Raw genomic sequence first — 26,674 nt, 5'->3', positions numbered from 1 at the left:
ATTGTTTCTAATATCTACCACAGCATGTGTAACCAAGGCACTGACAAAATATTTTTTCATTTCCAAATGAGAAAGTGTAGAATTTCATTAGCAACCAGCACACAAGAATTACTGAAGAGGCAGTTTGCCCTTAAGCTGCTAGTTGAGAAAGAGAAAAAAGATAACAGTGAGGTGCAATGATTAATGAATTTATTTATTTTTCACAAAAAAACCCAAAAAAACAAACAAAAAAAAACCAAACCCACAAAAACCCAAAAACACAACCTTTCTTTCTACAGTATTCACAGCAGCACTGTTTCCTTTGCATTTGGTATTTCTGGCTTCAGCTGAAAGGAAGATGCTGAAATAGCATCTTCATTGCTGGCAAGCAGTTAAGCAAACACAAAAGCCATTGAGAGCAGGGGGATCACAGCATCCCGTCAATCTCTGCATTCACACATCGGCTGTTGGGACACAACTGCATACATTTATGAAAATCCTTCTGTTCTGAGTGGAGAATGAGTGCTGGCAAAGGACAAGGCTGAGTATTCATGGTGCCTAAAAAACATAGCATTTTCTATATAGTTTTTTATATGCAGCTCAGAACACTCCAGACAAGGTATTTTCAGAAAAAAATTAAAGAAATTCCTTGCATCACACTGGAGAGCAATTCTCTTGCTTAAAAAAAAACCTAAAAATCAGCTAATTGATTTCAATGACATTTATAACTATCTACATTTATCACTTAACTCATGTTGTAAAATACATACCTGCCAAACAGCAAGGCTCAATACCATGGTGTGACATTACCCTGATCATATGTTCACATAGATGATTTGCACACTATGGTTACCATGGGAACCTCTCAGTGCATTTTTTTTTTCCTGTGTTCTCAGTTTATAATCTCAAAGTAACACTGCAATAAATGTTAAGTATAAAGTACAAGGAATGTCAGGAAAGAAAACAAATCTGTTTCATTCAGTACCAATTAATGTCAATTCAGAACTGTTTGTTTAATTTTCATGGTCTCCATTCAGAGCTTCTTTCTTCCTTTGTGAGTTGTTCCAACTGATATAATTGAGTCTCCGAGATTTCTTATAAATCCAGAAATATGAATTGAAGCTTCATTTTCTGTCACCCAAAGTTCCTCAATACTTGTTTTCTAATATCCCTAAACCCCATCAATGTTTTTTTTTCTTTAAAGATTTGACACTAAATATATTGGCTTGGATAGAGACAGCTCTAAATCACACTTTATTTTGGTTATTGTAGCACAAAATTTATTGCAGCTGTTTCTGACATGACATGATGCATTGTGTCACATCCTCACACCTCATACCAAGCTATATTTCTATTTTTTTGGTGCTTAATAAATCTGCATTTTCCAGAAAAAATCTCAGTTACTTTGGTTTTAATTACTGGGTTGTGGTTTTTCACTTGTTCATCTTTGTTTTATAATTTCAGTTAATTCTAGGAATACTTGATTAATTAAAGCAAGAATGTTATTTCCACCACTATTTTTCATGGCATACAAGATAAAACTTTAGCTTTCTATGTAGATTGGAAGTATACATATTTAAATTCCATCAATACTAAGTCATGTGTTTTGAACTGGGTGGGGCACTGAATTATTACATCTCTTTTACATCTCTTGAGATCAACACTTGGACATAGTTCAAGTTACAAGTGAAATGAGTTGGGTGGTCTCAGGAAAATTCATTATAAACAGCATTGCTCATCTGAAAATTGCACCAAACTGTGAACATCTGCTACTCTTCTGAAGAAGCAGAATCTGGAATACATTAATACTGGGCTTAGTGAAACAAAGATTCTTTAATCATGGCAAAAAAAAGCAGCTTTATCAGAACAGTGTAAATGCATAACTAAAATATGAAATATAAACACAAGGTCATTATTACATATTTAATTACTACAGTCTGCAGAGTTCATATGGAATTTCTTTAAAAATGTGGTTACCTTTTTCTCCCAAAATTCATCAGGTAAAATCAAAACAAACAAGAATGTGACCATCAGGCCTGTTCTATGTTGGTTTTGTCCCCTTGGGTGATACAGCAGATCCTCCAGCCTGGGAGTTCCCATTAGGACAGCTCTTTCACTTCACACCATCATTCCACCTCCTACAACTGGGTTTTCCAGGAAGGTTTTGACCAAAAAGAAGTCAATGACAGACCATTCAGTTGTCCCTTGGATCCTAGTATGTAACTAAATTGCTTTGCAACCTGCCTCCTGAGAAATACTTAAAAATATGAAGAAGTTGGTGGGGAAGTGTCAGTATAGCATCTACAGGATCTGTTAACCTATTCTGGCTAATAGGTAAAGTCAAACTGATATATAAAGTATAGGCTATGAAATACCCTCAGTGAATCAGCAGAAGTTGAGTGGTAGTATATAAAATGCTGTACTTAGAAACAACATCCACTTGAATCAATACAATTTCGGGTTTCTTCTCTCAAGAACAACAGCTAAAAAGAAAAGACCTCAAGGGTGTAGAAAATGAGCTGTCAGTTTTCATGGCAGGCAGCTAGAAGGACTATCCAGGCTTAAGTAGGAACATTCAGAGGGCAACTAGTAAGTACTTTTAAGCTGGAGACTTGTACAAATGAGTGGGAATGATGTGGATCACTTCCCAGTAGACTGGAAAGTTTGCCTTCCTTTACCCAGAATCAAATGTATACCAAAGGCCAGACTGCAACCTCTGGGGTACACCCACATTCAAAATAGTCAAGTGCCAGGTCACTGATATATTTTTAAGAGGTGCCTTGAATACCTTGCAAACAATCCAACAATGCTGAGCCAAGCGGGAATGGAATCCAGTAAAGTGGCACACACCCACTGCCAGAACACCCCCTTTCCTGCAGGGATGTACAGGTACATGTGCACTGAAGCACTGGCAGCTTTGAGCAGCTCTGAAAGCCTTAAAGCTGCCTTCCTGAGCTGACCACACACTGACTGTGGTGCACTGAGCCTGGTCTTACTGCTATTGCCACGATAACAGACGATAGCAAATTTTAAACTGCTGTAGATGCAGAGATGCTGTATGTAGAGGAGTTCTAGTTACCACAGTGTAAGACATATTTTACTTCTGTAGGGGTAGATCTACAGTGTAACTCGTGTAAAGATTTACTTATTTTTTCTTCTATTTCTTCCTTGTTGTTATTCCTTAACTAAAAGCTCACCACTCAGGTTTGGAACTGCTTCAAATTCAAGCTAGTCTATCCAGTTCCAGGGAAGGCCAGAGTTTTGCAATGAGGAAGTTGGCTTTGGACAGAGAAAGGCAAACAATGAACTTACTGACAGCAAGGTACTCCTTATCAGCTGACCTGTGGAAACACCTGGGTATATTTCTTCCCTACTGTAAAAGCAAGGCAGGTCATTCAGCTTAAACAACACTCTGGGAAACAGTAAGTTATTAAACTTAATAAATTGAATTCCTTGTAATCATCTGTTCACTCAACAATTCTTTGTGTTCCAGGGCTCCTGCATGCCTTCTCTGTATTTAATCCAAGGAAGGTAAGCTATCTTAAAAAAGGGCCAAACTGTCATAAATCGAAGCAGAACTCAGACCAGTCAACTTGGCTAATAAGGATTATAGCCAATACATTATTTCACTTTTAATTTCTGATTTAGCAATTAAATTTTATATACTTGCTTAGCATTGGTTAAATGGGTTCTTTTGTTTAAGAATGAAGCAGTAAGATTGCAACACTACATATCTCCATATGGCAGAAACAGCACCCGAACACTTAAAAAGATGAGCAAGAACTGAAATCAAGAACATATGATAACAAAGTTTTTGACTTGTATGTATATCAGAAACACAATAAATCCTCAAAAACTCAGGTTAGTTTTCACATACTGTAGTCTAAAATTTCCTTATACTCTAGCTTATTTTTATTCTCTAAGATAATATTTAAAACATAGACATTAAACCTGTGTATGTTCCAGGAAGAGAAAAGGAAGGTATTAACAATTTCACAGGGCTTTTCAGTCATGTAAGGTAAGGTTCAGATCACATAATTTTTCTCCAGAGATGGGAAGCAAATAAATTTTAAAACTTACAGGTAAAAGAAAAATTTAGGAAGCATACCCTCCTGAACTGCCACAGTCCTACACAGGAACTCCATTTGGGCTGCCAGAAGGCATTGCTGCGGGTGTCTGCTTTTGGTGATAATAATGTAATACCAGCCCACCCACTCGGAATAGCAGACTTGGGATGTTTTTCCTCCTCAGCTCCATAAGCCAAAGAGTGTAAGGAAAATTCTCCTCCTGCTATGGTAATGCAAAAGTCATTAAGGTCATCAATCATGCTATGGCTAACTATACTGGCCTTGGGTAGGAAAATGTCCATTTGGATTCAAGTCCACAATAACTGGAGTATCTGTCTTTTGCCCAATTATTGTTTAGCATTAAATGCATGAACATTACAGCAGTGGAACTAGAAGTCATGTTTCCCAGCCTCAACAGAGGATCTTAGCATGTCAGCTCAGACACTACTAGATCTACATGTATGATCTTACCCCATTTTTTAAACCGTGTTGTGAATTAATGATCAAAAGCAAATTAACATTGTGAAAAAACATATAGTGAGTTTGTAGCTCTGTACTAAAAACCCTGACCACCTGGGGATTCTGCAAGCACAAGAGAAAACAGCTTTCTCTAAAATAACCAGAAAGTGCTAACCTTCTGACCCTGACTATCATTAGTTCCTAGAATCTGGTGATAAAACAGAGATAGAAGAATCTTGAACTTTGTCAAATAGCCACAGGCTGAGAAAACAGATAAATCGAAGTAAGCATATTCACAGAAGATGAGTCTGATAAAAACCTCAAATGCTTAGTTCCTTCCAGCAATCTGGAGCTTAATTTATCATTGATTCTCAGAAATCAGTACACTCTTTTCCATACTACTGTGTTTAGTCCCTTGGCTAATGACAACTTGTAAACTTTTAACAGCACCCATATTCTTTGTGAATTTTCTTGCACCGTTGTTTTATAGTATCCCATCTTTATTTAAATATTTTAACTTCTGTCTATCAAATGAGGAGGGAAAAGAATTTTATATCTATCACATGGATCAGCACTGCAATTACAGAGGAGTTCCTGTTATTGCCATATTCCTTTTGAGTAACCCTTTGGTCTATGCCTCACAGACCCACTGGGGTGTGACACTGCACAAACACTACACATGTTATGATCTGTTTTAAGAAACAGCATTTAAGATGCCAGTAAAAGGGAGTCATCAAATTTCTTGAGAAAAATTAGAACCCTCTGGCTTCTTTTAATTAATTTTGCCCCATTTCAGATCTTAATATGAAAAACTCACATATTAAATAGTACTACTAGTGTACAAGTAATGTGATTTTTTCCAATGCATAAACATGTCACAGTATTTTCAAACTCATCAGATCTTATTTTTACAACAGGATTAATGACCATAAAGTTCTAGACCTATCTTACATGTAAGATCCTATCTCCCTGTCACTGTAAAATCCATGAAGCAGGATGACATATAATATTGCTGTAAATGCCATAACTTAATAGTAGCTTAGTACATTTTTGGCAGAATATGAACTAAACTATACTTCAATATTTTAGGCTTTATAAGAAACCACTGCTATACAACAAATACTGTATCCAGGGGAATCTAATTCTTTGAAAATATGAACAGTTGGATGCTTCTAATAAAGTCCCTTGATGCTTTGAATCTGTTCTAAAAGTGGCCAGTTTCAAAAACATCTACAGTCTTATATGTTAAGATTTCAGGAACCTGGGTTCCTTAAAAATACCAAAGATTTAAGCTCACAAAAAAACCCACTCATAGAAAAAAATCCTTAAGAAAAAGGAACTTCAGACCTTAAACTCTGTTTATACATAGTAGCGGTTCCCTATGCAATATACTATAATCCAAGACATTTATTTCAAATTAGGAGACATTTTTCAAAATAAAACATTACAGCTTGTAAGAAAAATGTGACCCTTGGGGACACAAATTTCTCAAAAAACATTAGAAAATACCTCTATTTGGAGTTTATATTAGATATGAAATCCAAAAGAGCACAGTCCGAACCCACAATATAGGAAAATGAATTTTTTTTTTATTTAAAAAAATAATTCCATAGATAAAAATCATATATCAATATAAAGGAAGGTAACACCTAAGCTGGAAACTATAGATAAAAATGAAAAGTATCTTAAAAAGCACGTAGTCACTTGCTTAAATATGCTCCATAAACACTTTAAAACAATGCTTTGATATTTCTGGAAAGCTGTAGGACAGTTCAGTATCACTCTGCCTTCAGTGCCACATCTGCTCTAGTTCTGTCCCCATGGCAATCAGGCCACTTCCTACTCAGTTCTCCCTTGGCTGAGTTGTTTAATTCCCCCAAATCTTTCATACGTGAGTCACCGACACACTTACTCATACTTTAAAAAAATCACTAAGATTTCAGATGGTGCTAACATATTCAAGTGGTGTGTAGGTGTGTTATCTGATGCATACAGTTACCATGATCATCTTCTATAAGTAAGATCTATATTAGAGATAAACTGGATAAACTGACTGTATGATAGACTTATTATGACCTCTCCTGAACTATGCCCACAAATTAACACCTATTTACATTAGAAGGAGCATCCCAAGCCCCTAAGCACAAAATAAAACTGTATGGTTTATTTTAAATAAAACACTTTCTTTGAGCAAAAAATGAATTAAAGCTCTCATATCTCATAACTCTGCCATCACATTAAACGGAAGTTGTAGATGCCATGTAGGTGAAAGGAGCACATTTGCCTCCAGACCTAAGAAGTTTCAAGACCCTGACTTTTAAGTTCACATTTTATTCCATATAGTATGGCCTTCTTCAGTTTATCTTAGAACACTAGGAAAACTAGGCTGGTACACAAGAATAACTAGAGTTGAAATATTCACACTCCTTCTGATACCTTTGAGGAGCATCTCTCAGGTAAAGCAGTGGGTGAGTCTGAGGCTTGCACACATGGTAGTGAGGGTCCCTTGACTATGGGCAGACTCTTTTTTTTCCAGCAAGAACTGTGCTGACTAAAGAATTTACTGCCCACAAGCTGTCTCCAGCTGCTTGTAAGTCTCCCTCTGGCAGGGGCTACTGACATGTGTGCATCTGGGTTGCTAAAAACAAATCCAGCAAGCTCAAGTGGTCCAAATAGAAATTCTCTCATAAGTGGTGTTATCTGGGCTGAAACAAGTTAGGGAGTGCTCAGAAGCAGCTGAGCTGGCCAGTGTGACTGCCTGGAGGGCACTGCAGCCCCTGAGGAATGGAGACAGTCACTGTTTTAGCCAGTGCAGGTGCAATCAGAAAAGAGACGCACCTCCAGTGCCTGAGTTTTCACACCAAGCCACTGTACCTGCTGTACAGATTAATCTGGCAGGAGAGTTTACTCTCAAAGTGCCTAAATTGTGCTGCTACTCTCATAACACCACCCACAATTTAATGAAAGAGACTGTCATTCTTCTCATTACATTTTTGTGAATTTCGTTTAAAATTTCATCAGCTAGCTGCAAGAATAAGCCTTTGGCATGACTTACACTACTAACACATTTTCAGCTATTTCTCTGAAAAGTTTGTGTCTCTGAGGCTGATATTTTGCAGTAAGACACTGCTGTATGTTGATGTGGGTTTTTTTGTTTCTTTCATGAAGAATATTCTATATTTAAACAAGTCTTAACACTTGAAAAAGGAACATTTGGACAGAGTTTGGAGAACTGCAAATTGTAGTATCTCCAAACACTCAATTCACAAAAAATATGATCTGTTTCCATTGTTCATCACCTTCTTAACCATCTCAGATCTTACTAAATTTCAGAAAATAACTGAGATACAGGGAGAGCCCCAGTGCCTGCTTAAGATTTGACACTGTCTTTGGCTTGGAGCACTAAAAGACCTTTTACTTTACTTGTTTTAGCAGGTCTAGCATCTCATGGAACTTTCACTCAAAAAGATACTACTACTTCAGGATGTAAATGCTACTTTATCCATTCACAGACAAAGAAAGAACACAGAGATAAAATCCCTTTGGCAATTCAAGGAGCAGATTTCCCAAATCTCTCATCATTAGCTTGCCCATAAGACATCTCTCTGACAATACCATCTACAATCAACAGAACATATTTCTCAGAACAGCAACAACCTTGACACTGGTAGCTTCTATGGACTAAATTATGTCATGTTCCTGCTGCCCATTAGCATTTTAAACTATATCATGCTGCAAAATTCTCTGTACAGTTGTTCACTGTCTGCAGTGGTGACTGCAAGACATACACCTGAAAAAGGTTAAGAATATCTTTTAGTTTTGGAATGTCTAGTACACACACAATCTCTCTCCAAATCAAATAAACCACAAAGCACTAATTTTAAAATTAAATCACATTTTTGCCTATACTGAAGTTATTTATTTGCAGGTCAAATGTATAATTCACAGATTATTTAGAGTCCTGTGAAATTATGGTAGAACTTGGCTTTAAAGCTGACAGGAATGCATTCTTTCAGGTAGGCTCCAATTTGTAATTCTTCCCTGGCTACTCAGCATCAATATGATGATGCAGTCATCAGCTAAACTGAGTACATGAAGCAAAATAAAGGGAACTCACAACCTTCCCAAAAGAAAATTTGTAAGTACAAAAATGAATGTGAATTCTCTTTCATCTCAGCATGTACATTTTTCTCAGGAGATCATAAGTTGTGTTCTCCTGTGTGACACAGCAATGGAGATAAACAATCATTGTAACACTGGTGGAGAATCTGGGTATAGACATGAATCACTAAATGCAAGCAAGACAGTTGTTGCTTCTGTGTTGTTAAATTAACATAAACATTTTGAGATTACTTGCTTTTTCAGCATCAGGATTTCAACATACTATTTTTAAATGCAAAATTCATAGTGATCTTAAAAAAACAAGTTACATACAGTAAAATTATACCGAATAAGAATAGGTAATCATTAAAAGTAGGACTGTATATTTTATACCACTCTGATTATAGTCTGATGCTTCATTCTGTTGAGTCATTTAGGAATTAAGTACACTCATTTGATGTACGAGAAAGAAACCTGCATGGCAGAAAAAGAAATTATTTTACTCCATTTACCAAGCTTTCAACTCACTCATTATAAAATCCCTCTGTTTCCTTACTCCTACAGTAGAGAGATTTAGCAAAACTATTTACTGAGATGGCTTCATATAGCAAAAACATTCAGATTTCTACTAAACTATGCTTGTTTTGTTGCTTGTTTTCAGATTCTTGCAGCACTAATAGTCCTGTTTTTGCCAAGACTAATAACCAACAGTTGTAAATATGTTTCAAACAACTGGAGGCTGAAGAGGAAACAGATCATATCAATGGATTTGTTTGTGAACAGAATTCAATGTAACCATTGTGCACGGATTACAATTCAGCAGTCACATTTTTACTTTTTTTTTATTAGTTATGTTCTGGAAACCATAAATAATGTACTCATTTGAAAGAATTGCATGAATTGACCAAATCTACATAATCCTCTGGAAGTTCATTCATATTTGGAGCATCAAACACATCTCTGGGCAACGTGTTCCAGTGCTTCACCAACTTCATAATAAAAAAAAAATTCTCCCTTCTATCTTGTCTAAACCTACCCTCTTTCAATTTAAAGGCATTTCCCCTTCTCCTATCATTCCATGGCCTTGTAAATGTCTCTCTTCACCTTTCTTGTAAGCCCCTTCCAGATACTGGCCATCTGCTTTAAGGTCTCCCCAAAGCCTTCTTTTCTCCAGGCTGAACAACCCAACTGAATCAGACAGTCTTCCTAGGAGAGGTGCTCCAGACCTGTGGTCATGTATGTAGCCTCCTCCAGACCCCCTCCAACAGATCCTTGTCTTTGCCGTGCAGAGGACTCCAGAGCTGGATGCAGTGCTCCAGGTGGGGTCCTAAAGTTATTCAAAATAACAGAGTTTGTTTATAACAATGTCATGTCAAAATAACAGAAATGGCTGCTCTTCTGCCACTTTAGTCCACACATATAACCAAACAACTCACAAAAGACTTAAGGAAAAGTAGCAATCTCATTCCTCGTTTACCTCTCCATGGTTTTCAGTGAAAAAAGGTTATGCCACCAAGATTCATTTGTCCTTCCCCAAGATGTGAGCTTTACTATCATATCTATTTTATAAAATATAGTAATTAAGAGAATTAGATAGATATCTATGGATAACCATATGGGAATATGAAACATTTTACATTAACAGGTAGCAAAGCACATAGAAAGCACACTGGTCTGCCTAATAAAAGTGTGTGGTGTTTCTTCTCTCTTCCATCAGTCCCCACCACCAGTTTCAACAATGACTCTTACCATGATTCCTTCTCTTTTTAGCTTTCATCATTGGTCCACTAAAGAAGTCTTAATTCATATGCATTTACCTTCTATTGAGAGGCTGCTGAGAACTTCTCAAGAAAGTCTGCATACTTCCTCTATTTCTTCTAACTTTTTTCAATTCCATTTAAAAATTGAGGTTTCACTTAAAGGTCACATTTGGCATATCCATGGAACAGGATTAGGTGATACTGTTGCATCTCTTAATTGCAGATTAGACTCGCTAAGCCAGAACATCCTCTTCTCTCTGCAGCTGTAATTCAGCCTTTACCTTTTCAGCTTGCCCTAAATTGTCTCTTCCACACTTAACAAAGACAAGCTCTAATTATTGTTTATAAACAGTCTACTGCTACATTTCTTATAGTGTAAGTTTTTACTAAAACATATCCTATTCCACCCTTCTCTTAATGACATCTACATCTTCTGGTTTTTTTTTTTTTTTTTTGTTCATTCTCTCTTTTGGTTCATCCTCAAACATTCTTTCTTGTCTAGTCCTATCATTTAATTCAAAACACCCTAGTAAAAGATCTTCCTAATGTCTCTGTTTTACTTCGCTCTGGATTCCTCTTAATCAGCTCTTTAATCTCCTGAAGTTATCAATATCACAAATGTATTACAGAATTTCTAGATCCACCATCTCTCCTGCTAGGGTCACATTCTCCTTAGATGATATTCCCCAATTCAACTTCTTCCACCATTACTTTTCATTTTTGACTTCAACATAACATGCTTCTGAAAATAATTTTGAATTCTCCTTTCAATCTGAAACCTTCACCCATTTTCAACTTCAGAACTCCAATTCCCTGTGCAGGAACAATCATTTGGGAAAAAGTCAGCATGGTAAAAATTAAATATAGTAAATTTTATTCATCTAGTTTTAAATTCAAAAATCTCTGCAGTCAATCCCACTGTTCTTGACTTATACTAAAACCCAATATCTTAGAACCTAATAGCTAAAAAGCTGCTAAATTCTATCAGTTCTCATGTCAGTGTTTCCAGAATACAGTGTTTTCCCCTAAAACCTGGCATGCATCTTTCTATATATTCATCATATTTCCCATGAGGAGTATGGTAGTGCTTCTTGCTTTACCCACTATACTTCTTGCCTTGCTACTCTTGAGTTCATTCAAAGAAGTGTATGTTTTCTCTTCTCCGCCTCTTAAAACTCAGAGCTGCTGCTTTTCATTCAGATTTCCATCTGGAAAATTGATTTGATTTTCCTCTCCATCAACTCCCTAACTTTTATCCTTAACTCTACATGATGCTTCCTATCTGTTTACTCCTGAAATCATATTTTCTAACTGTCATCTCAGTGTTTTCTTTTAATCTGCCCCTTGTAAAATACAGGAAAGTTTCTCACAAAAATGTAAAAATATTCAGACACATATAACAATATTTTGCAAACCAGATAAAACCATACTGATTATGGTAGTACAAGTAGCAACTCATTATCCAGAGAATCTAAATGTACTACGCTTTGGTTTTTTTTAATCAATTCATTTGCAGGAAGAAATTTTACAAAGATTCATGCCCAGCTTTCAGCTACTTAATATGAAAGCAAATCCTAACATACTAATTAAGTAAAAATTCTGAAGTCTAAATTCTGTAATATCATGACAGGTTTGAAGAACAAAGAGCCATATAAAACTAGTCACATTTGCAATCTCCTTTTCCTGTAATCATGTCTGTATGCCAAACAGCAAAGTACAGCATTTTTCACTGATACTTGGTAGTTAAGGGGTGCTTTCACTGATGCCAAGATCTGACTCTGGGTCACAATTACAGCCCATTTTTGCTATTCTGTTAAACCAAGAAATCCCAGTTTGAATTACAGCCCCTAAAAATCAACTAACCTTTCAATATTGAAGCTGGAATGAGACAATACAAAAATCCCAGGAGTTTGAGCTGAAATTAGTTTCTGGATTTAAACAGCTGGAGGGGGGAAGGGAGACATGTCTGAAGGAAGCATATTGAGAGCAGCAGGACTCCCTTCAGGAGAGAAAGAGAGAACAGTTAGTAAAAGGAAGCAGGATAAATAATGTGAGAAGAACATTGTCTGTAAAATGAAGAAGGCATAAAAAGAGAGGGCAGTGATAAGTCTTACTACAAAGTGGAACAGAAAACACAGAGGAAAACAAAGGAGTGGAACTGGTGATGCTCCAAGATTTTAAGTAGAGTCTTATCTTTAAAGCTGTAATTGTTGCCTCTGATTAAAGTGTAAAACACTGAAAAAGACATGTTATTACAGAATAAACTAACATGGAGATTTGGGAGTTTCGTATAAGGCCAGGAATAAAGAGCCTCTCAGACTAGGTACAGCGAGTTCCTCAAGTGATCTGAGCCCAGCTATGCTGACAAGAGGACATTCTCCAAAACCTGCAATTGCACTGGACACAACAATAACTCAAGATGCAAAGATGCTTTAGTCAGCATTATGTTTATGCATATCTCATGGACTGCACCTACCAATATTAATGTAATTTCAAATTTCTACTGCAGTGTCATTCAGCTTCCCAAGACCAGACAGGTATCAAGCACTGATCCAAGCACTAAATCAAGGACAGCTTCAGCATCTAAATACATGACACCTGTTTGGAAGTACATACAAGAAAAAAGAATATATTTTCAAAAATGCAGATGCAGGCACCTAGTTCTTGGGAAGGAACCTTTCTGATACAGCATGAGGCTAGGACCCAAAATATGCACAGCCACTAAATGCTAAGATTATCTAGGACTTAGTATTGGTAATTGCACCCTTGCATAATAAAATTCTTAGTGCTGTTTCAGCTTGATATAACATACTTTTACATTATTTCCTAAGCTAAAGAGGTGAAAATTTACACACTTTTGCAGTACACATCTCCTGCCACTCATTGGTTAAGGGTTAGTATGGCTAATAAGATTTGACCCCAAGGAAAGAAATTTTAGAACTAGGATATCTTCATACTGGATAAGAGAGAACTCTGTAGGAAAAGCACGTGCATTACCTACATGCCAGATGCAAAATAAAACCCAATTTAAGTAATCCCTCTATTTCCTCAGCAGTGTTATTGAAGTGCTATTATAACCACGCAAAAAAAAAAAAAAAAAAAAAATTGAGTAAAATTTCCATGTGCCATTATGTGAGATATTATATAACATTGTAATTTATTAATTATTTCTATAATACTGTTGAATACCTAGAAAATATATAATATTAGTATTTCACATGTGCTTCATAGAACTAATTCTTGAAACAGAAGTCCTAGGACCAAATCCTAATAAAATGGCTATAAAAGGTTCTCATTCACCTTTTTCCCCACACTGAAAAAAGTCAGACCAGATCTGTGAAAGTTAGAAAAAGTTTATAGTCACTGGAGCCAGAAGAAAATGACAGCCAACAAACTGCGCAAAAGCTGTAGAGTTAATGTGGGAATTACTGGACATAGCAAGTTGCATTTCTGCAAGACACCTTATTATCACTCTATTTATTTAGTGTACTTCCTCAGACACTTCTACAACAACTTACTTATAGAAATGCTCCCTCACTGTGAAACATGCACTGCAGGATAGGATATAAATTTATAACTTCTACAATAAGAAATTGTAGTTAGAGATTCTAAAAAATGCTGGTCATCTCAGTATCATATCCTCAATGACACAGATGAAGTATTATTGCATAATTTCCTCTGAAGATAACAGGAGGGCTTGATGATTATTTCAACACTGGATTTGATTGAATAGCTTGTTTCATTTTCTTGTAGAACACTATCATCATCTGGTGGTATATTTTGCTACTATGTAAACTGCATGCTATGAAGATGAAAGCATTTCATTTATTTAGCATTAAACCTTTAGAAGAAGACATAGATTCTACCACCTTGCAGTTATGCCCAACTATGTGGGGGTGGAAAGTGCAGTAACATGAAATTAACTTGACAGAACTGCTGAGGATTTTGAGAACAAACAAATGCCGACATTTTACATGAATGAAATTTGAATACTTCTCTGTCCAGAAGTAAAAGACAGACTAAATAAAACAATAGAGGTCAAGATTGCTTCATATCCTTATTCACACTATCTACAAAGTATAAGGGATATGAGTTTTTAAGAAAACCCCACAGGTTTTTCAAACAAAAATACTTTTCATGTAGTTTTTCTTATAATTGGAGGTGGATATCTCACATACAAAAGTCAATTATTTATTATGACATTCAACCAGAATCTACATAAATCAGTTGTTGACTTACGTGGTAACTTTTCAGTCTAACAAAATCAACTTTCATGGAGATGAACCTTTCTGAATTTCTGCTGAGATTTTTAATGTGCTCCACAAGATCAGCACAGAACTTATAGCCACCTTTGAGGACACAGAGAACCACAATATCATTGTCTCCAATGTCTTGCATAATATCTTTCGCCAGTCGTTCTGTCCTGCACAAAAAAAAATTAGAGATAAAATAACTTTAGATGCAGATGCTCTAATGTCATGGTACGCTTCACAAACACTATGGTGAGTATACAGCTTGACTGGCATTGCTTAAGTAGCCTGACTTCACAGAGTGATTTAGGTTGGAAATGACCTTCAAGATCATTGAGCCCACCCTTTGACTGATCACCACAATGTCAGCTAGACCATAACAGTAAGTGCCATGTCCAGTCTTTTCTTGAACACCTCCAGGAATGGTGACTCTACCACCTTCCAGGACAGTCCATTCCAGTGCTTGATAGAGTTTGGATCCAGCTCACAGATGGCAGATACAGTGATGGATGCAAGATGCAAAGCACTTGAATCTAGTTAACCTTAAATGCATAGATTCCCCAGCTATACAAACAGGACCTACACATCTCAGCATATTTTGGGTTCATAAATATGTCAGAGACTCGAGAGAAAAGAATGTGAACTAGCTTTCCATTTTACCTCACAGGAATTATCAGTATAAAATATACCTGTACAAACCCCTAATTTGTTATGTTAGTTACTGCACGAGAACAACAAGTTAAGTGAAAGATAGGGAAGAATATTTGAAACTTTCATGCTGTTTGGCTTTGGAAGATGCTACCCCTACAATTTTAATAAAAATAGACATAAAAACTAGAATGAAATAGAGCATCAGTGAAAAGCTTATAGTGTGTATATTATCACTATTCTATATAGGTCACTGCTTTATACAGCAGAAATGAAGAGTGCAAAGAGTTTCAGTGACTTGTTCAAGGTCACACAGAGGCAAATAATCGAGCGAATGCCCCAGTGAACCCGGATTTGGGGGGTTCCCAACCAAACCTATCCTCTCTGGCAATTCTGCATGGCAAACACAATATGGCAGATGATTGGAAACAAAAGGTACGCATTTCTGCCATGCAACGCTACATACATTTTCAAGATAAAAATAACAAATATTAATCTTAATAATAAATGTAAATAATAAATATTAACTTTAAAGATAGCATTTCTAGACCCCCAATAGGATACTGGGTCATTTCTAGATGTAATGAAGTATCAACAGAAAACTTAACAATGCTGTTTGATGTTTTGAGGAAAAACAGCTCAGTGCATTATACTCTGTAAACACTTCCAATGGAAAATTCTTTGACAGCTCTCTGAATTAGATTAGTAGTATCAATGAGAGTGGACTTGTTGACAGGATACAATTTATTAAATAATCCTATAATTTATCCCATATATTTTATTATTACATTTTTCAGGTTTAGGTTTTTTTTTTTCTTTCTCTATCAATTGTAATACAGAAATCAATTTGCCCCTACATAAGTACATTGATTGAACTTTAGTGAAATCTGTGCATGGAGCAGAGAAGAATAAGCTCTAGACTGAAGATAATATATTAAGTATGAGAAACAGCTGTTGCTTAATTTCCACATATTTTATTTTTAATGCTGTAGCAAATTCCATATAGCAATAATTAGTATATTTTTAGATGAGAAATAGAATATATTAGAAAAATTAGATAATCTCATTTGATCTGAAATATATCATTCCTTTTAGTGTTGTAAAAATGAGGATCACCTACTTTACTGAAGATTAATAAAATAGTCTTTTATCATCTTTTATCAAGTCTGAGAATGGGGAAAACCTCTCATTAAGGAACATTTCTTTGATGAATTTTCATTTTTTATATTGTTCCTCAGACTGTTTGCAGCTGAAATTTCCAGGAATTCCAAAGGTCACTTTGTATGTTAAAAGTGTAGGAACTCCAGGACAGACAAAAATGTACTAATTTAAATTTCTAAATAAAAATATCCAAGTTTTTAACTTATAATATTTTAGGACAAAGATCATACATGCACTGTATATGGATGACAGCCTTTATAAAAAAGAATAATACTACTGACCAAACAATTTATTTAGTAACATTCAAGCAACACATACCTGTCAACAATAATGCCATGAGGAATGAGCACATATTCCAGGTCACCATAGTAGTGCTGAGGATAAGTGAACAAATCCAGACTGTATCCAGGCCAGTTGTCTGAAATCTGAATATCAAATAGTACTGTCAAGAACACTTCATGGTGTTTGACATTATGTAACTGATACAGAATCAGCATTCTAGTATACTCTATTGGATGAATTTGTTGTGTGCCATACTTTCTTCCAGTTACAATTTACTACTTTGCTTTTCCCACTAATTATTTTGCTTCTCAGTACAACTCAGAAATCAAATGCTACAGTTTTCTTCCCACAGAATGTGGGAAATGTCACCTGAAATTACAAACAAGTAGACAGACAAAGGAAATATTTAATACTAAACTAGTGGCAAAAGTAAGTTTCTAAGTACTTTCAACTCAAAGTGCAAATATAATAGTGCCAGTAAGAAGGGATTTTCCAATGGGAGATTCAGATAGTGGAATTAAAAGACATAAAATTCTATATTAAAATTGTACATTTCTAGTTTAGAATGACTTAAAAGTCATAAATAAATAGGTAAGTATTCTACAGATGAAACAGCACATACAGAGAATAATTTATGTGGTTCATGGAAGATATCTGTACAAATCAGTGAAAAACTGTACTTCTTGTCAAAGGTGAGGTTCTTAATTTAGATGTCATCAAATATAAGTGATTACAAAATGTTTGCATCTCACCTCACTATGAAACTAGTCTGTAAACCCATATATTTACAGAAAAAATATTTTACAGATTTAATATACATTGATTTTGTAAGTATCAGAATACAGAGATTAGATCTCATAACATACAATGGTGGTAGAGATTAAGAAGGTCAAAAATTAGCCAACGGTTGAAGGCTTCAGAAAGCTATGAAATGCCAAGTCACCATCACAAAAACTAAACAGACTCCAAAACAAACATTTTCCCTATTCCTTATGAAGGACAAGACTTGCAGGTTCACAAGATACCTTGAAATCATTGCAAAGCTTTGCTTCAATACTGGTTCAGGATAAAAAGCAACACCTAATAGGTTTTCCTTACATAATTCTCAAGTCACACATTGTCTTTCTACAGCCTGGCTACAGGAATCTTGATTACAAGGAGAAATGGTGACAACCTTGCCATAGTGCAGGGCATATCTTAATGGCATTTTTGCTACAGACAGTCTTTAAAGGACCATCACTGAAACTAATCTCTGCTTGCCATTTTATAGTAGAGCAATAAACAGTTTCTCACAGTTTTGGCTAAGATAACATATTTGATGTCATGCTGTTCCTCCACATCCCCTCTTCTTTAACTCAGACACAGCCCTGCCTCTTGCTGTACTGAAACACTGTTCTGCTTTGTGGATTTTGGGTTGCTTTGGGGCTTTTTTTTCATATTCATTGACAGTTACAGGCTCCTTGACCGGCATGCTTTCTTAACTCTACCCAAAAATTTCTGCATCAAAAAAATTACTCGTTGGCTACTGAATATTTGTCCATGAAGAGCATGACTGGGAGATCACTGGGAGCAATGAAAGCTTTTCCCCTGACTTACACAAGCCTTGAAACTACACAAAAGGAAAAAAAGTTACTTAGTTGTGTTACTTATTTCCATAGAAACAGGAGATTATAAACAACCTCCTTGGAGAGGGTTTTAATTAGAGCAAATCTTGCCCCAGAAACACTACTGCAGTGTGCCTGGAAAGACTATTTTCCCATCTACTTTTTCGGTGCATGGGGGGATGAAACTTTTTAAGCATTTTGTAGCAATGAGCGGTCTGTTCAAAAGCATTTTAATGCAAAGTGAAACAATTTCATTAAGTATTACAAACACCCACTACCAACCGCTGTCAGTGCTGCTTACTTCTGCATTCTTGTCAAATTGCATGGTTTCAGTGTGATGCAGATCAAATCAAATGGATAGAAACTGCTTTAGAATTCATACAACCCAGTAACTTTTACTTAGGCTACAACAAGTCCTTTTTAAAACAGGATCAGGATAAAATTTTGATTCTCCGATTTATCCTTCAAGAATAGCAGAACATAAACAGTGTAACTCTAAAATAATATTGAAGTTCTTGTTTACAAGTGCTTGCTGGCATTTAACAAATAAGATGAAATTCACATGTCCTTTCAAATTAATGTTTGTCGGATATAATAAGCCTATTTCATATTCTTCTTTCTTTTAAACAGGCACTTCCCAACAAGTCTAAGAAATTCTCATTTATCCTAAAGCTATTCACAGAGTTATGCTGTAAGACAATTTTCAAGTAACTGTAAATTCTTATGACTATTCTATTTGAGAATTTTAAAAGCCCTTAAAAATATGAAGAAAAAAATTCTGATTGTTTCAGAAAAAAAACCAGTGTTCAACTGGATAAGTAAATATATATTCTAAATACATTGGCATACTCATCTGTAAAACATTCCTACAGTGAAATAAAGACCTACTTTTAAAGTTCAGGCTTTGCATGTTTGAATAGCCCAGCAGATATTCTTCAGTAAGTCTTTAAAAAGTTGATGTAAAAGGATACAAAAAGGAATACAAATACATGGCAATATCCAAAAGCATTTCCCTGAGGCCTGAGAGACAAGCTGAAGACATTCAACACCTTTAGAAGAATATTGCTCATTTTCTTGTCTGGCAAAGTGAGCACCACGTGAGGTTTGAGCTCAGTCCTCAGCTCCAAGCGCCATGAAGCAAAGCCCAGCTTTTGTAACTTAAATGATGTTGCACTGGACTTACTGCTGGTTGGGTTTTTGGGGAGTTGAGCAGAAAAAATTAAACCAGTGGAGCAGAACATGGTCATGCACATTCACGTCTGACTTTGCAATGACCTCCTGTTGCTTGATGATATGCACAGTCAAGGTATGTCATTTATTACACAGGTGTCAGGAGATGTGGTTGATGTGTGGTGCTTTCAGACAGAGCTCGAACACACAGAGACAGGTCCTTCAGGAGGGGGATGCAGGGGATGTGGGAGTGGACAGTGTGACCACTGCCTACACAGAGAGCCCTGGGCCATGATCTGGGCAGCTAACCCGTGAGCTTTCTGTTAAAATCCTAATGCCACATTAAAATAAGAACATACCTAAGGCGGTGGCAGTGATGGCATTTGCTTCACAGGAGAATCTGGTGTGTCTATCAGAATAAGGATCACATTCATTCATTTTTGCACCATTTATCCATCCCTACAGGCACTCCAAACGCACTGCCAAGATTCGGGCTGTTTCCCACCCCAGAAGAACACGGGCAGCCCAACCCTCTTTCACGGCGCCCGCAGACTCCCAGGGGCCTCGCAGAGTTCCGGTGGGAGAAAGACACCTCGGGATGCCTGAGGATCCTCAGCCCCGGCACTCAAGGAGCCTGGGCAAGCACAGCCAAGGACACGGGGGCCGCTCCGGGTGATACCCGACCGTGTTTTCACGGCGGAAGCCGAAGGCGCGGCTCAGCCCAACACGCCCGTCCCCCTCCGGCGGCCGCAGCGGGGCCGGGGCCGGCGGGCGTGGCGGGACCGGCGCAGGGTGAGGGGATGCGGCCCAAGCGCCGGCCGGGGGGCCCGGAGGGAGCGGAGGAAGGGAAGGGAAGGGAGCAGGGGTTCAGCGCAAAGCGCCGGGGGGCATCGGGGAAGCGGGCCGGGGACCGGGGAGGCACCGCGGCCGGCGAGGGGCGAGCGGCCGGGCCGAGCCGGGCCGCGCTCCGCATTTACCACAACGCCGCGGCCTCCAGCGCTGCTCCCGCCCTGCCCGGCCATGTTCCTGCGCGCGCCCGCCCGAGGGGCTGCGGCGGGGCGGGGCCGCGCCGGGGAGAGCGCGGCTGCAGCGGGTGCGGGTGTGGGGAGTGGGTGTGGGGTGCGGGGTGTGGGATGAGGAGTGTGGGATGCGGGATGCAGGGTGTGGGATGCGGGATGCGGGGTGTGGGATGCAGGATGGGCGGTGCGGGATGCAGGATGCGCGGCGCAGCGTGCAGGATGGAGGCTGTGCGGGTATAGGTACGCTCGGAATGATGGAAAGACTTGGGCAGGGCTGGCCAATGGGCCTGGCCTGAGTTAATGGGTAATATTAAGCTGGTGTGGTTTAAACTGCCATTTTAACAGGATATTCTTATACTCCAGGGAAGAAAAAAATGAAATTTCCTACAGTTTAGTAATCATAATTTTCATCCTCACTGTCTTCTAGAGTTGCTGCTTGTTCCCATCACCGTGCACATGCTGGGGCAGGCTGTGTCTTCCCATTGCCCATGCCCATGTTGCCTATGCTCTCTGTGCAGTTGGAGATAAACAGATCAGGCACCAGGAACAGTGAAGCTTTCTGCTACTCCCTTCCAATACTGTTGAAATTATTATTAATATTCTGCTTGCACTGCCTCACAGATCAGAAGGAGCTTGTTTTTCTTCTTGGCTTACTCTGATCATTGCCTACCTTTACATTTCCATATAAGAAGTTCAAATTTGGACTTGCTCCACTCTTTTTGTATCCTGTCTTTTGTGGAAAATGGTAGTAGTCTCTCTGCCCCCTGTGGATAAATACAGAGCTTTTCACTTTCTTCAAATTGAAAGTTGGTCATAATTTCTAGTATCAATCTGTCAAATACACAGCTGGAAGAATTCTGCCATTCCTATACTATAAAATATTAAAGGAAGAAAAAGTTGGTTTTAGGGGAGACCTAGGCATAGTGAAATATTCTTAGTGCTGCTTGAAGGGCTCTCACCAGCCAAGTAGGAAACATTTCAGGTTGGAATACTGCTATTCTAGAATGTGGTCATTGACACTTCTGGTCACAACAGATGGATGCAGGGAGCAGTTATGGGTATGTCTACACAGGGTGTTTGGTGTCCAATGTGGACTAGTTTTCCAATGCATCCTGTTAATGCACTTACAGTAGAACTGATAGGACAATTCTTAGGAATCCAGTGTTAAGAATGCTTCTATAAATTAATCACTAATTAAAATCTGGTGAAGTACTAGAGCAGTTGAAGATTATCTTGTGATAAATGCTTTGTTTCTTATATGAAGCCAGGGATTTTTGATGAATTAAGGAGCTATTCTTTAAAGAGCTATTGCTACAATAGACAGGATGTCTGAAAGAACAAAAGACAAGGTTTACAAAGTGTCAGAAATCCACCCCAGAATATATCTGCCTTAAAGTGGTGCCTGTATATGAAGACTCAAGTGTGCCGGGAAAAAATAGTTCCTCTTCACAGTGCTGTAAAATAATAAGTACTGAATCTGATAGACAGCATATGCAGACTTGTACAAACCTACATAAATCAAATAAAAATATTTTGGTAAAATGCATACAAGATTTTTGTAATGGACAAAATCCCTAAATAGATTTACATTTCAATTATGTGACAACATTTCATACAACTATTGAGAAAGAAACTTTAATGTTTCATCTGATCTTTGGGTTAAATGCTCCTGATACATATCCACACTTTTCAGGATTTGAAGACTCTTCTTGCCTGGAAGAATGCCTCCTAAAGCCCATATTTGCCCTAAAGCTGGCACAGTCAGAATCAAGTTGCCAATGAAGCTGCTGTTGCATTTATGTCACAGTGCTGAACTCTATGGATCTGAAGCTCTTTAGATTACAGCTAGAAACTCAAATCAATTCTGCCACTGCTATATGAGGACCATTTTCTTCTACCTTTCAAACTATTTGGGTTACTAGTATCAGAGCTTTCTGTATTTTTTAACCATATTCTTTATCAGACTACTGCAATACGAGAGATTGTTCTGACTAACTACAGACAGAAGCTTAATGCTTTGGAAAGCATTAACATGAGCAGGACACTGAAAAATAAATTCCTCCAGCATTATGCTGGAAAACTTAAGCAGGAGATGTTTGTTCTTCTCATCAAGATTGGATGAATGTGTTTGTTGAGTCTTTGTTTTGATATTCTTATCTTCCAGCAATTTTACAGGGCTTGTTTAAGAAGTGTAATGAAGTGTCATGTCTTGCTAATAACAATAAATATGAGTAAGGAAATGAAAAACTAGATAAATTTAGCTGGGGTACATTTTGAGAGTAGTGCTGTCAACAGCCACACGCCCAACCCACAAAGCTGTTCTTCTCCATGGAAGATTTTTTCATTGGCACAAAACACATTTTGTTTCGTTTTGTTGCAAATGACACAAATTCATGGTTCTGTGAACTCACAGAATTAGTAGAAACCAGAATTAATGAGGTTCTTTGTTCATGATGGAAATGAAGCTGCTAAGGATTTTGTTATGGTGGGATGTATACTTACTGAATGTTTACAATTTTTTTTACAGTCTGAACTGGTATAGAATGAATGAATTTACAGTAGGCTTTCAAAACTTATTTTAATTACTTTAAATTATTACTTTAAACTTATTTTAATTATTTTAATTAGGGCCAAAATATGATTAGTGAAAGCATGATATTTGGGGCTTAACTATGAAAAAGCCTGTAAACATTCTGAAGAATGTTCTTACTATCTTTGTTTAGCTGTTTGTTTATGAACTAAAAATAGAAGGAAAAGAATAAACATTTCTAGATATACAACCAGAGGAAATGATCAAAGGGAGAAGAACAAAGAAAATAAGAGTAGATAATACTAACAAGTAGGACTGGGTAGGTCTGGACACATAGCCAAGAGCCATAAAGGAGCAGATGGAAGAAGTGACACACAGAGAAACAAAGCAGGGTAGGACTGATACACAAATCCCATGTGAATATATTTATATTTTTGGCCTTTACACAACTTTATAATTTCAATTAGACATATATTTCTCTCTTACTGTGCTACTGATAAAAGTAGGACATGCCCACCCTTTCACAACTTTAATGTAAAGAAATATTGAAAATAAAAGGTTGGGGGCAGGGATATACCAAGAAAGCAGTCCAAGGCAACTGTTACTGTCGAGTTACCTGTAAGCAACCTTTACAACTGCATTATGTATTCGGCTTCCAAGAAGCTATAACAAACATTTGACAACTCAGTTTAATATGGAAACACCAAAACTAGACAAGAAAAGCATGAAAATCCAGAATATTTCGAGAGGTATGGCTTACCTAGGCAGAAGCTTGCCAATTAGGGGATGAAGTAAGAGCTCTTTTTCTGGTTCTGCCTGTTGCTGCAGCTGTTATGTGAACAGCAGAACTGTAAACAATCTTATCAAGCATAAACTTGAATTTCTTAGTGGTTACAAGGTAAGCTACAACACACACACCCCCAGTTGTGGCAAAGACATTTTTGGGTAAAATGGTTACTGAAGAGATTATTAAAAGCAAAAGTCTAGCATATGTACAGTACTTTAGGACATGTTGGAAACAATTCTAAATTGTTTGCATATCCAGTTTTAATATATTCCAGAATTTTGAGTTCTTGTGTATTACCTGAGGCAGTGACCCAGTCCACAGGATGGCTGCTGGAGACCCTGAGTGCAGCAGAACATGTCTGGCAGACAGTGTTCCAGACATCTGGGAGAACATGAAGAAGGATCTCAAACCATTCCCCTACAGTAATGAACACAGGGAGGCCATAGGAAATGCTGCCCCATTAGCAGGGCTAGGGAGCATCCTGTGATGTGCAGTAGGAGATGCACATTGTTCTCTGTGACTCCTGTACTAGAGCAGGTGACAGAGTGGCACTGCAGGCTGGAACCTGGCTCCTGTCTACTTCCACTTCAGCAGAATTAGCATCATTTTAGAGAAATTAGAAAGTTTAGCTTTGAAGCAGTTGCAGCATTTAAGATCTACAAGGGAAGCTTGGTCACAGTTAACCTGTACTGAGTCTGTGAGACTGACTTAGGCTTTGAAAGTTAACTGGAGTAACTTTGATAGCAAGAAAATGGCTAAAAGCTGCCATTCAAGATGTTAGTCTATTTTTTCGAATATTTATAACCTTCAAATCACAGAACCCTGGGCTTTGACTTATTTGGTCTATGATAAACATCTTTAATACAAAACTACATTTTTGTTTGTTATTAATCTCACTGTGCCAAACTAGAGCAGCGAGGTTTGCTTTGCAATTTCCTGGCTCCTGAAGATACCCTTCCTGCTTTTCAGGTTCGTGTTATTAATATAAAGTCCTTATAGCTGAAAGAAATGCAAACAGAAATTTCCTCTTGTCCTTCAATACTAGAATAAACTTTATATTCTTTATAATATTATGGAAATATTTGCCCTAACCAGCTCTTTAGAGGTATTGATGTTTGAATGATAAAGCACTATTTTCAAGGAATGCTGCTCACATCATATCCTATGAAAAATTCATCATGCATGACCATGAAAACTAGTCAGGGAGTTGTAACTATATAGTGGGTCACACCCAATGTAATGAATTTAACTGTTAGAGTTTGGTTTTTTTTTTTTTTTAAGGAGGTTGTTCACTTGGCTTCATCCGTCTTTTTAATTTTTTTTTTCTTAATTAAAACAAATCTAGGGAAGTCTGCCAGAAAAAAAAAATTCAGAGTGTCTTAAACAAATAAACAAGTAACAGTTTAAGGGCTTTTTTTCTCCCAGAATAGTTCGGTTATCTTTGATATAATTTTGTATACTTCACAGCTTGCCTAGAATAAATACTACAGTAACAAAAGTGTATTGAAAAACAGAGTCTGGTCCCAAGAGTTCTCCTGCAGCATAGGACAGTGATTGTTCATGGCTGGACAGCCTCTGTGCTCTGTTGCAGCACAGAATGACCCACAACCTGAGGGTGCTGAAATTCTGGATATGGACAATTTACTAATTTGATTGTTTGTGTAAAAGACAAATCATTCCTCCTGAGCAAACAGCAAAATGTGGTTGTTTCTCCCTTGTGCAGTACTTGGGGCCACATGTTGAACACTACTGGATTTTTTTCCTCCGAAGAGAGAGTTACTACATTGCTTCCTCAGCTTGAATATGGACCTCAAAGCAACATTAGGTCCTTTAAAATGGACCTCAAAAATAGTTCTAGAGGTACTTATCCATTTTTACAGCAGCTCTTGGAATTTGAGGATTGAGTCACCTGAATTTTCCATATGGGGGCTCTCACCAAGCAAGACTAAATTGATCATTAATTTTAGTAATTTTGAGTAACCAATAGCTTTTAAACTATTCCACAGTGCTGTTTAGGCTCAAATCATAGTTCTAACTTTAGGCACACATATCCTGTATTTAAAAGAGATGGACTCAAATTGCATGTCAGAAATCCCCAAAATGAGAAATGCAGTATTAATGGTTACCAGTGAAAAAACCAGGTATAAGTAATTTACCATTGCATTTCAAAAACATGCTATGACAAAGACATGAATAAATCATATTGCTCCAGGGAATAAGTTAAGTGCTTTAAATCTCATTTCTCTTCCTTCAACTCCTACTTTCCAGTTGCTGAAACAATGAAATGAGGGTTCTTGGAAAACAGATCCTTTTAGTAAACAACAAGAATCTTATTGCATGGTCTTCATGCCCAGATGATCATATTTATTATTACTGTTATTATAAGCACACAAGAGCTCTACTAACAGACAAAATTGTGTCAGACACTAAGCAAAGAGAGAAAAACACGACCCATATGACAGATAGCTTAACAATCTAAGACAAGAAACAACAGGCTACGGTGCCGGGGGGGGGTTCAAGGAAACTGCACAGGTCAGCAAGACAAATTCTTATTTCAGCTCACCAGCAGCTCAGCTGTTGTTAAATTTTTGGTGAGCACCACTGCAAAAGACATTTGAGAGAAGATTTGAATGAAAAATTATTCCAGTGTTGGCATGTTTCTGTGAATTTCTTCATGCTGTGGAGTCAATGTCAAGGCTGGTATGGCATAATGAATTAACACCACAGGCTGGTACTGTGATTGAACAGAAGCTCACTCTCCTAGCAGCATCAACAAGACCAGCACACAGCTACTATTTGGCTATGTCTGCCTGTCTACAACTATTTGTGGAAGTACAATCTATAAAAAAATGTGTTT

At 37.4% G+C, this 26,674-nt stretch overlaps 1 protein-coding gene and 1 long non-coding RNA gene across 3 annotated transcripts in view; one reads left to right on the top strand and one right to left on the bottom strand.

Moving 5' to 3' along the window:
* The window catches only part of PRTFDC1 (phosphoribosyl transferase domain containing 1), a 42,942-nt gene extending 22,419 nt beyond the window's left edge, over window positions 1-20,523 (bottom strand). For both annotated transcript variants that reach the window (XM_053991618.1, XM_053991628.1), the window contains exons 1-3: window positions 20,459-20,523; window positions 16,744-16,850; window positions 14,606-14,789 (exon numbers count right to left, since the gene is read on the bottom strand). In XM_053991618.1, the coding sequence (XP_053847593.1) occupies window positions 14,606-14,789; window positions 16,744-16,850; window positions 20,459-20,503 (336 nt within the window). In that variant the 5' untranslated portion in view covers window positions 20,504-20,523. The remainder of the gene's footprint in view (window positions 1-14,605; window positions 14,790-16,743; window positions 16,851-20,458) is intronic.
* Window positions 20,117-21,115, top strand: LOC128815176 (uncharacterized). The gene is made up of 2 exons (XR_008439568.1): window positions 20,117-20,273; window positions 20,928-21,115. It is a non-coding gene; the product is annotated as an uncharacterized LOC128815176 (long non-coding RNA).
* Window positions 21,116-26,674: the final 5,559 nt, after the last annotated feature.

Source organism: Vidua macroura, chromosome 1, assembly GCF_024509145.1.
Source record: "Vidua macroura isolate BioBank_ID:100142 chromosome 1, ASM2450914v1, whole genome shotgun sequence".
Classification (NCBI taxonomy): domain Eukaryota; kingdom Metazoa; phylum Chordata; class Aves; order Passeriformes; family Viduidae; genus Vidua; species Vidua macroura.
The sequence above is the reverse complement of the archived record's forward strand: the minus strand, read 5'-3'. Positions and strand labels throughout refer to the sequence as shown.